General features: G+C 37.4%; 1 protein-coding gene across 1 annotated transcript; it reads left to right on the forward strand.

Moving 5' to 3' along the window:
- Nucleotides 1–7,133: 7,133 nt before the first annotated feature.
- Nucleotides 7,134–8,099, forward strand: LOC103731994 (olfactory receptor 10AG1-like). Its single transcript, XM_008830507.2, has one exon. The coding sequence runs from the start codon at nucleotides 7,140–7,142 to the stop codon at nucleotides 8,097–8,099; it is 960 nt and encodes a 319-aa protein (XP_008828729.2). The 5' UTR covers nucleotides 7,134–7,139.
- The last annotated feature ends 4,377 nt before the right edge of the window (nucleotides 8,100–12,476 follow it).

Raw genomic sequence — 12,476 nt, forward strand, 5'->3', positions numbered from 1 at the left:
AAAACACTCAAATGCTTTAGAAGTTCAAAATCTCTTTTAAATCTCTAATTCCAGACTCGGGAAAAATTGAAAACAATTTAAATATTATTTTATTTCAAAGGGAAGAATTAGGCACACTTAAGGAAAACCTTAGTGCAGCAAAATAGCTCAAGGCTGGACATCTGGGATTCACTCACAATCTCCTGTGCTCCAAAGGGTTTCAGCAGCTCCACTTCTCTGACTGCAGTCAATAGCACACACAGCTCATCTCACGGGCCTAGGACATCTCCATTCCATACCTGCTGTAGCCCTTGGTGGTTGTCCCATGGCCCTGGGATCTCCAAAAAGCTGGGGTCTCCACTGAAGCTGAGGTTGCTCTTCTGGCATCTCAGGGTACAATGGCTCGGATTCTCCTCATGGTACCTTCACACCTGGGTGGGGGGATTCTTTACTGTAATGGGATCTGCAGTTTCACCACTGCCCATTCCTGGCCTCTCAAGGTGCCAAGCATCAGCTGTTCTCTGTAACCCTCTTATGATTTCAATGCCAGAATCAGGCAAGAGACTCTTACACATTACCAAGTTCTGGTTCCACCTTGAAATGGAAGTTCAGCCCCCTTTGGACCATGGCTTCTGTGTGCTAACCCTGAGGAAATATTTCCCAGAAGATTTTACTAGATGAGGCTAGTCCCTTGTTACTCAGAGTTGAGTTTTCAGCCTCAGTTAACCAGCATCAATTGTCCCAATAAAATAAAGGATTCACTTCTGTGGTTCTGGTCTCTTTTTTATCACAGCTTATTCTTTAGAACCAGTCAACCAAAAACAACAGATTTTCAATTTTAAAAAATCACATAAACTGCCCTGAAAGTCTCCAAATCCCTTTGAAGTTTCATAAGCCAGACATCCATCATCTATAACTCTTTCAGCATAACTGTTCTGAGCTCCACAGCAACAAACTCTAAGCTCTTAATGGTGTCTTTAAATTCAAAGTTTCAAAGGCTTCAACAATCTTCCCCAAACACCAAGGCCAGGTATCTCACAGGAATACCCTATGATCCTGGTATGTCTTAGTTTGGCTTTAAATTCTGTGGCAAAATACTCTGACAAATACCAAGCTGGTATTGGGGAGAAGAAATAGTAGGGGAGGAAAGCGTTTATTTTGCTTTCATCTCCTTAATCACATTTCATCATAAAGGGAGATCAAGTTAGGCACTCAGGGCAGAAACCCATAAATAGGAGATGAAGCACAGGAAAGGGGGAATGAGGCTTATTGGCTTGCTCCCTTGGCCTGTATTCAGCATGCTTTTTTATACAAAGCAAAACAATATCCCCATGGGCGACACTACCCACTGTGGTCTGGGTCCTCCCACATAACTCAACAATCAAGAAAATAACTGACAGACATGACCATATCCAAAGTCCAATGGTGGCAATTGCCCAATTGAGGTTTCTCTACTGAGGTGTGTCAAGTTGACTATTAAAGCTGTCCAGCACAGATACCAAGCCTGAACACTTTATCCAGCAATAGAATCTATCACAGCTGAAGGGGAACAGAAAATTTCCCATGACATGAATAGGCTGAAAGAATTCGTGCCTACAGAAACAACCCTACAGAGAATATTCAATACAAAACCCCCAAGACAGGAATGCATATATCCAAGGAGTTAAAGAAAGAAAACAAAGAAAAGTATAAAAACAAAACACAAAATAGGACCACAAATGACAATATCAAATGCACATCTTAAATAATAATACTAAATAACTATGACCTCAACTCTCCAGATAAAAGACACAGGCTAGCAGAATAGATTAAGAAGGAACATGCATCTTTTTTGTCTTCTAGAAACTCATGTCACCTTCAAAGATAGGCACTTTCTTAGGATGAAAGGATCGAAAAAAAATATTTCAAGCAAATGACACTAAGAAGGAAGAAAGGGTTGCATTTCTAATATCTGACAAAAATAGACTTCAAATTAAAACTAATCAGAAGAGATAAAGAGGATCACTTCTTTCAAATCAAAGAAACAATTTGACAAGAAGACATTATAATCATCAACATATATGCACCAAACTCTGTACAAGACTATAAAATATGGATTAGCTTCAATTCAGTAATAGTAGGTTACTTTTGGTCATCTGAATTAAATGACATCTAACATCAAATGGAACTACAGAATGTTTCACCCAAGCACCAAAGAATAGTCTTTCTACCTGTCAGCCCACACAAGTTATTCTAAAATTAATTACCTTCTGGGACACATACAAGTTTCAAAAAACACAGATGATTGAAATAGTTCCATGGCTTCTATCAGACCACAGTGAAATAAAGTTTATAATTAACAACAAATGAAGCTCTAGTAACAAACTCATGGAGATTACACAACATGCTGTTGAATGATGAATGAGTCAAGGAAGAAATCAAGAAAGAGATGAAAATATTCTTAGAACAAAATAAAAATGAGACTACAATGCAACAAAACCTCTGGGACACCTGAAACGCAGTCCTAAGGGGGAAGATTATAGTTCTTAGTGCCTACATTAAGAAATCAGAAAAAGCAAATATAAATGACTTGATAGTACAACTCAAGACCCTGGAAAGGCAAGAACAAATCAACCTAAAACCTAGTAGATGAGAAGAAATTACAAAATCAGAGCAGTAATTAATGAAATAGAAACAAAGTAAACAAAGCAAAAATCAAAGAATCTAAAACTATCTCTTTGAAAGATTAAACAAGATAGAATGACCCAAAGCCCAAAAGAAATAAAAAGCAAATTCAAATAAACAAAGTCACAGATGAAAGGGGAGACATCACAACAGACAAGCTCCCCCACCAAATGAAAACACTGTAACACTGTAAGAGAATATTTTAAATATATATTCCATTAAATTTGAAATTCTAAAAGAAATGGATGAATTTCTAAAACCATGGTTACCACCAAAGTCTAACTAAGAAGAAATCAACAGCTTAAAGAGACTAAAACAAATAAGGCAAATGAAACAGTTATAGAAATCCTTCCAACTGAAAAAAAAATTCCCAGGCCGAGATGGATTCACAGCAGAATTCTATCAAACATTCAAAGAAAATACTGCTTAAATTATTCAAAATGATAAAAACAGAAGGAGAACTCCCAAACTCCTTCTATGCAGCAAGTATCCCTGTAACACCCAAACCAAATAAAGATACAACAAAATAATGCTAAGATACAACAAAAAAGAAGAGTATAGCTCCATATCCTTAATGAACATAGATGCAAAGATATTCAATGAAATACAATCTGCATACAGACACACATAGAAAAGATCATCCCCCGCAATCAATTTGGCATTTTTTCTGAGATGCAGGGATGGTTCAATATATATAAATCAATAAATGTGATAAAACATGCAAATGGACATAAAGACAAAAACTTCATGTTCATCTCAATAGATACAGAGATGGCTTTTGACAAAATCCAACATGTATTCATATTAAAAGCCCTTGAAGGAACTGACCTTGAGGGAACATACCTCAACATAATTAAAGCTATATACAACAAATCTATAGCCAACATCATCCTAAATGGAGAAAAAAATGGAAGCATTCCCATTAAAATCAGGAACCAGACAGGCTATCCACTTTCTCCACTCCTTTTCAATACAATGCTTGAAACTCTTGTGAGAGTAATAATGCAAGAGAAGGAAATTAAAGGAGTAATAACTGAAAATGGAGAGGGTGAATTATCTCTATTTAAAGATGGCATAATATTACACATAAGAGATCTCAAAACGTCCATGTGAAAACTTTTAGAAATGAGTAATGCTTTCAGTAAAGTGATGTTATAAAATTAATTTACAAAAATCAGTAGCCTTTCTATATACCAGTCATAAGCAATTGAAAAAGCACTCAAGGAAACTCTCCCATTCACAATAGTTACAAAGTATACTTAGGAATAAGCCTAACCAAAGACATTAAAGATCTCTACAATAAGTGATCCAACCCAGTCCTAAAGCCTAATAATCGTAATGACAGCATGGTGAATCACCTCTATTGGTGCAATGTGTCATTGTTATCTATGGGGTAATCAACAGCTATCTAACAAAACCTAAAGCCCTCTCAGTGGGAGGGAACTCATGGGTGGCATTGTAAATATAGCCAAATACACATTCCTGGAGAGGTTATAGATCTTAGAGAAAACCCCAAGGCTGTCACATCCCTAAACAAATTTGATTTCTTACTATGTGCTAAATATGGATCATTGTATTTACAGACAAGTTTGCCAGACACCATGTTTTTAATTTTTATTTTTTATTTTGCAACAGATGGAGGTTACTCCAGAACTGCACATCTGGTCAGGCACAGAGAACATAAGTCTGAGAGATGCCCAGTACTACGTGACACATCTACAGTTGAACTTCTACAACTAAGTCTCATAAAAAATAGCAGCACATGGGATAGAGAGAAAAACTAATTCATCCCTCAACTCTTATCAGTAAAACTTTCTTATACAACAAAGTGCAATGAACACAGAAGGCTGCAACTGGCCAATTTTTAAAGAATAAGAGACTGCAGAGTATAGGATAGGACTCCTATATGGAAACCCATACAACAGCTCAGGGATCATTGTGGAAGAGGGGGGCAGAAAAAGTGTAAGAGCCAGGGAATATGCCTTACATACGATCTCTATATGGGTTGAGCATACTCCAGTGGTCAAATTTACACTGAAGGACATTTGGGTACAAATTCCTGAATGTATAGGGCTTAACATATATGGCAGAATACATGATGTTTGGAAGGCGGGCAGGGGAAGGCATGAATGGGGGACGGGATCTAAATTTGATTGAGAACTGTTGTATGAAATGTTTAAAAAGCTCAATAAAAAATTGAGATGAAACATCTTTCAGGGATGGATATATATATATATATATGGATATATATACAGATATGGTAACACAGATATACAATATGCATTTTATATTCATATTTTTACCAAACTTATTACAAAAATTTTTAGACTAATCGTGCAGTGTGACTAAATATCATTTTTTCTTATATAAATGGATTATTTAAGATAAGTGAATTTGTTATTGCATCAAAAAATGAAAAAAATCACATGATCTTCTCATCAATGGATGTAGAAATAAAACTCATTTACCACAGAGGTGAGAGATACTTAAGAAGATTTAATAGCAAGCAAAAGTTGAAAAAAATTGACTAAATACCATTTTTCCTTATATAAATGGATTATTTAACATAAGTGAATTTGTTATTGCATCAAAAACTGAAAAAAAAATCACATGATCTTCTCATCAATGGATGGAGAAATAAAACTCATTTAGCACAGAGGTGAGAGATACTTAAGAAGATTTAATAGCAAGCAAAAGTTGAAAAAAATGGAAGATATTAAGACTGTTCATACATGAAAGAAATGATATGTAATATATGTATCAAACGTGAATGTCAAATTAAATTTTTATGTCATGCTTGAACTGTTTTATTGTCCAAAGGTCAGAGTAAAAATTTAAAACTGAGGGTTAGCTGAAAACCCCCAAGAGAAAATGATAACACAGGACGCAAATTTGATCAATTTAGGAGTCTCAGAAATTCATTTGAAATAAAAATTTGTGAGCGTATTCTCAAGAGAACATGATCCCAAGAGCATGTGTGCACTTTTTTCCCTACTTAAGTGTAGTTGAGTGTTTGAGCAAATATAATTATTGTGGATTTACTGGAACTTCCTGAGAAAAAGATTAGTTTATTTACCACAGACCCTGAAAAATCAGCTCTCCTCTTATCGTTTACTTCATGGCAGACTTCACAGGTAAGCTACAATTATGTTGTTTCAATACTGTGGTTTAGAATTCCTTTAATTCAGAGAGTTAAGCTCACTTGATAAAATAGAAAAACATGAGATTCTGAGCTTTTATTTTAAAGTAAGATGCTAACTACAGCTCATATCCCTAACCTTGTTATTAAACATAATTACGAATATATCAAATCATGGTCTATGGATGGCCATACAATGCTGAGAATACCAGATATAACTCAAACAGTAAAAAAATGATATTAATAATACATCATTTATTTCATATAGAATTGAAAAGGAACACAAATGGAAATTTAAAAATACAATGTCTTATTTTGCTCCTTACACATATTAACCAAAACCATAAGCTGACAGGGCTAGAAGTGGCACAGGGGGCAAAGACTTAAGAAATCATGAAAACATATGATTATTTATCTTGAGAACCTAGGTAAGAAGCATTAATAAAATATGATGAGCACTGCAAATAGTATTGATTTATTCATATAAATGATATTAAAATAATGAAGAAAGTTGAATTATTATTTGTTATGTTTGTTTTTCAATTCAAGATGTTCTACTAACTTGCATAGACAGAGTGATGAAATAGTCACCAATCCAATTTCTCCATATATCATCGTATAAGGACAATAGAGTAAGGAAATCACATTGGTGTAAAAGTGAATTATATAATTAACTGGAAACTCCATACTTATGGACATTTATTAATGTGCTGTGAAAAGTTAGTTTTGGTTTGATAAATTAAAATAATACTTTTAAATAGAAGTTATAGTAGGCATTCATGGAGAAATTCTTGTTAATTATTTTGTAATCATTCTTTTTTCATATTTTCATAAATTACATGAGGGTTATAAGATTAACAATAAGCAATGTATTTACTTTCTCCTATACAGGAATTGAATTCAGAAAAATGAATCACTAGTAAAAATGGACAAACTTAAAGCTCACTTTGAGTAAGAATTAAAGAAAAATTTCAAAGGAAGTTTTAAGATTAAAAAAAATGGAAATGATGGCTGTAAAAACAAATATGCAAACACAAAAATCTAAAAGGTCCATATTTTTAAAAATTCCACCAACAAAATAAGGAAATGCTGCACTCTCTTTGTGTTCTATTATTAGTGATGAATAATTAGTAATAATTTGGGGGAAACTAAGTCTAGTAAAATGAAATTTATTTTTTCACTTCATTTTAAATACATGTTAAGTAATTTTGAGTGTTATAAATCTCATCATAAACAAACCAAAGTAATGGGGAATAATAATTTAAGAGCAAATACAAGCATATTTATGCATCTATTTGAATCAACAAAAACCTCAGTGTATTTGAGAAAATGAATGAATAAACATGTTGAATTTATCATGTCTGCAGATGGAGCGCATATTACAACAGAAGATTCAAATATCACAACAGTGATGGAATTTATTCTCCTGGGTTTTTCTGATGTTCCCCATCTCAAGTGGCTTCTGTTTGGGATATTTTTCCTCATGTACTTGTCTATTCTGATGTGCAACATCGTCATAATTCTAGTAACAAGAATTGACCCTGCTCTTCAGACACCGATGTATTTTTTCCTCAGCAATTTCTCTTTTGTGGAAATCTGTTATGTAACAGTCACTATCCCAAGAATGCTGGTGGACTTTTGTGCCCAAAAAAGGAACATGTCTTTGCTGAGCTGTGCAATGCAAGTGTGGTTTTTCTTTACATTTGGAGGTACTGAGTGCTTCCTCCTAACAGTGATGGCCTATGACCGCTATGTGGCCATTTGCAAGCCTTTGCTCTATGCTCTGACGATGAACCACAGGGTATGTGTACAACTCTTGACTGCCTGTTGGGTCTGCGACATTCTAGTTGTGACTGGAGAAACATACCAGATTTTCTCATTGTCTTTTTGTGGATCTAACAGAATTAATCACTTCTTCTGTGACATTCCACCTATCCTCAGGCTTGCTTGTGGAGACACATTTGTGAATAATTTAGCAATCTTCGTTGTTTCTGCAGTGCTTATCATGGTTCCATTTCTGCTGATAATTGTCTCCTATGGAAAAATTATCTGCAGCATTCTGAAGTTGTCATCTGCTGGAGGGAGGTCTAAAGCCTTCTCCACCTGCTCCTCACATCTGATAGTCGTAGTCTTATACTATGGAACAGTTGCTGTTACTTACATACGGCCCAATCCAAATGCATCTGAAGGAATTGGAAAACTATTGTCTCTTTTCTACACTGTTTTGATACCACTGTTGAATCCAATTATATACACGTTGAAAAACAAGGATATCTCTGCAGCACTGAGAAAACTGCCAAAGAAATTATTAACATAAGGAAAGCACAGCTGCAGAATTTCCTGAGTTAAGTCATTGTAACTATAGCAGAACAGACTATCTCCTTTTATGTTCTCCAATCATGACTATATTATGAAAAAATGTGTATGGTGTCAAAGGATATTTTTTTGTGCTAAACTCTTTTTGGAATCAAAATCCTATATAAGGCAATTGCAAATGGTTGATTTCTGAAAGCACTCTTACCTCTGAACAATTAATCACACAATTTTAGAGGCAAACCTTTGCTAAACAATACAGGTTAGAGACAGAGTCATGGATGGTTAGGTTTTGTGGGATAAGCTTTTTAATATTTTTCAATATATTTTAAGTAATTTTTGATCATTTCAGAGTTATGTTAATGATCTTAACTGTATCTAAACCCCTCCCCACCTGCACTCCTCAAATCCCCCAGGATGGTTTTCACACCTTCTGTCATATAAGTTAAGGCATACCGAGTCATGTTTGTGTATCCAGATGCCAGCTGTTCTGATTTCATCCACTGTAGTCTAGACAGTCTATCAAGAGTTACTCTCTTAAAGAAGCTACTCTCCCTCACCTGGAATAATCAGCAGTCAGTAGTTCCTTGACTAAGATTGGAGCCTTCTTCCATTTCCCCAGTTCTATGCTAGTTTTTGTCTTACTGCGTTTGTCTTACTGAATCTTCAGAGTGCTCTCACCATTGCTGAAGTTCATCTGAGCAAGTTCCCAGAGGCCTGGGAATCTTTGTGTCCCTGTGGTCATGCACTAACCCTGGCTGTTACAATATTTTTGCTGCCTCTTCTGCAATGGTTCCTGAGTCAAGGGTAGGTGAGGCTTAATAAAGGAGCCTTATCCAGGGACGCACACTCTACAGTTGCTTATACTCTACACAGTGGCTAGGTGTGATCTTCAGTGTACATCACCCTCTGTTACATGAGGAAGTTTGGTTGACAAGACTTAAATGATGTATTAGTATTCTCCCTACTCACCATACCACTATGTTCCATGAGCTTCATGTGTAGAGATTCCATGGTACATGTGTCGCTTAGGATTGTGCATCTCTCTGACAATTATTCTCTGTATTTAACCACAGAGAATACTTATGAAACTCAAAAAATCTCCCTGTTTTGAAAAGAATCTTCTTTGATAAGTGGTGAATGATTTGTTTTTTTTGTAAATATAAGGATCAGTATGGAGAGCACAGCAAGAAATTGTACTTGTCTAGGGATGTGACAGTTTGGGAGGGTTTTCCCTAGGATCCAAGACCTCTCCATCCATGTGTATTAACTGTGTCTACAGTAACACACCTAAGTTCACTCCCACTGGGCTGGTTTTAAGTCCAGTAGATAGCTGTAGAATATCACCAAGATAAATGTGCCTCTACTGAACTACTATAGCTTCTTGTGCTTGTCATTGTTGTGGTGTTTAGGCTTTAAAATTGGGGTTAGCCCACTGGTTTATTTTTCTCCCACAGTAACTTGCATACTTCCCAGGAACTTTGAGAACTAGTCTTCAGGAAAGAGGCTTCCAGGTCAATTCTAGCTCCATTATTCCAAGTCCTGTGTCCAAAGTATGTCCAGTTTTCATCAAAACAGCCTTATCTTCAAGTTCTGCACATAATCAAAGCTAATATTTTCATTTCCCCATTTGCACTAATATTTACTCATGAGATGGTTTGATTAGACCTATGTTTAATCAAAGAATGTGCTAAATGGGAAAAACAGTGAGTTGTGAAATGCTAGCTTTCATAGTTTTATTTGAAGTTTCTGAAACATGCTTCTCTCAGTCAGTTTATTTTAAACTATCTTATGGATTATTTGAGAACCTGATAGGGTGTATTTTATAATATGTCCCCTCCCCCAAGTATTCCCAGATATACCTTCACTCACTACCCATTCATTTCATGTTTACTTCTTTCCCTGTGAGTTCAATATATGTAGCCCAAATATCCCTTGGTGTGGAAAGTGCCAGAAAAGTGGTGGACTTTCCAAATGTCATGCTCAGATAAAACTGATTCTTCCTGCCCCAGCACCTTCCACATACCAACAGCTCTTCAGCTAGGGTTTGAGGGTTTCCCCTTCCTCCGAACCCATGATGCTGTTTTCCCTGTGGAACACTCAGCCCCAAATGGGACATCTAGATCTATCATATTCTTCTCCTCAATGCTCAGGCATTGTTGGAAAAGAGATAAAGGAGGAGAATTAAAAAGGCAGTGTTGTTGGACAACTACAAGGAAGAAGTGTTTTCAGGACTACAGGTCATTTGCATACATGAACACACAACAATTGTGACAGCATACACAGGATCCGCTCAAGTTCAAGTCAGACAAAACCTCAAAGTAGTTTTCAAGATTATAGGTCTTGAGCACAAATAAACGCCCAACATGTCCCCTAACATGAGTCCCTCCAATAAAATTTTTGCTGTTACTTTCCAAATTTTGGTGTCATATTAAAAGTTTGAGAATTTTTAATGAAACCTTTCCAAACGCATATGAATACAGTTGAGTGCTGCTTCCTTAAAGATATATGTACCTGTTGTAAAACGATTATTTGATGCATAGTTGTCTCTCAGTTCACTAGTTCCTCCAAGGAGTGAGGCTTCCACAGAATGTAGACTACTGGGGGGCTGCTTCGAGCCATCTGGGGACAGAAGATGCAAACCACCCGCGTGGGGAATTCGCAGTCGCATGCAGCAGCTCAGGTACAGAATGGACTGACACTTATGGACCTGGGGCGAGATCGCTGGCACCTGAGTCCTGAGTGAATGCTAAAGGTGACTATGGGCATGGTGTGGTCTAATATGGCAGGCTCTGAGCCAAGCCACCAGAGGCACAGGGCTAGGTACTGGGTACTCAGTCCTGTATTACTCCCCCCACCCACGATAATAATACATGCGCATAAAGATATATTACATGGTTTACTTAATAGCGCAAGAAACCCAGTGGGAATTCAGGTGAGAAAATTGGCATAGTTAGGCCTGATAAGGGAACCACAGCCTTGGGGATGTGGGTCTCAGAAAGTTGTGCTGTTCCTGCTTCCCCTGTGGTGGGTCAGCTAGGCTCTGAGTCTCAAATCCAGGAGAGAAGCCAATTAAAACCCATAAGCTTAATGGGGTTAGGGATAGCCGTATGGGTTATACAATGGATTATAAAATCTGTAGCTAGAAAGAGGCCAGCCACACAGAAGCATGGGCCACAGCTATGTTGTAAATGTGGGGATATGTTGCTGGTATGCGAAGATTTGTTTTGAATCCCCAAGGATGAAATAAGATGCATTTCTCTTCTGGTAAAGGCTATACTAAGGGTGGAAGCAAGTTTTTTCCACCAAGTTCTCCCCTCAGCAACCTGGTGTGGTCAATGGGAAGATGACAGATGTGGCTACAGTCAGGAGGCAGACCCAGAGCCTGTCTGACTCAGGGAACCAACAAGTGCAGCAGGAAAAGGAGAAGCCCCTGCCTCCTTAGCCCAGTGCAGGGTCAGGCAACTGGAGCCAACAACTGTAAGTGTATCAAGAATAAAAGGATACAAAGGGATAACTAAAAATGATAAAGAGCTAACCAAATTAATGCCTCATACCCAAGGATCCATGGAGAAAACAGTTAATATGAACAGACAAAACCTTTCCATGCTGTATGAGACCTTGTCTACGATTGATTTAATATATAATATTAACCTTCCTTTGAGTATTTTATAGACGTGAAACCCATTTGAAAGATACCTGAAGAAGCAATGGACAGCTATAGCTGTAAGATTCTTGGGAGTTTCATGTAGGTTGGGTAAGATGAGGACAGAGACTCCCAAACTACACAACTGTTAAGAAAATCTACAGTACCGGGGTGGGTTGCCCCCTTATGAGCAGTTGTTCAGAGAGAGATCCTAGAGGTCCTCCAGTTCACCAAGGCTATTTCCATTAATGTCACTTGTACACTAGAAAGGTCGGTAAGGGGTGGATTGTCTCCCAATTTGCTAGTTCCTCCAAGGGGTGGGGCCTGCCACAGAGTATGGACTACTGGGGGGCTGCTGGGAGCCATCTGGGGACAGAAGACATGAGCTGTGGCATGGGGAATGCACAGTCATGCATGCAGCAGCTCAAGGACACAATAGACTGACACTTATGGACCTGGGGCAAGATTGCTTGCCCGTGAGGCTTGAGTGAAAGCTAGTGGTGACTATGGGTGTGGCAAGGTCTGATATGGTAGACTCAGAGCTATGCAGCCAGAGGCATGGGTCTAGGTACTGGGTACTCATTCCTCTGTTACTCCCATCTCCCCCCCACAATAATAATAAATGCACATAAAGATATGCTATATGGTTTGCTTGATAGTGCAAGAGACCCAGAGGGAATTTGGGTGACAATGGTATATGGTGTACTTTGTAAATACAAAGATCCATGTTTAGCA

Source organism: Nannospalax galili, unplaced genomic scaffold, assembly GCF_000622305.1.
Source record: "Nannospalax galili isolate Female #2095 unplaced genomic scaffold, S.galili_v1.0 scaffold6975, whole genome shotgun sequence".
In the NCBI taxonomy this organism is placed as follows: Eukaryota; Metazoa; Chordata; class Mammalia; order Rodentia; family Spalacidae; genus Nannospalax; species Nannospalax galili.

Excerpts from the sequence above, each read along its gene's own strand:
- LOC103731994 (XM_008830507.2), top strand. The coding sequence starts at position 7,140 with ATGTCTGCAGATGGAGCGCATATTACAACAGAAGATTCAAATATCACA.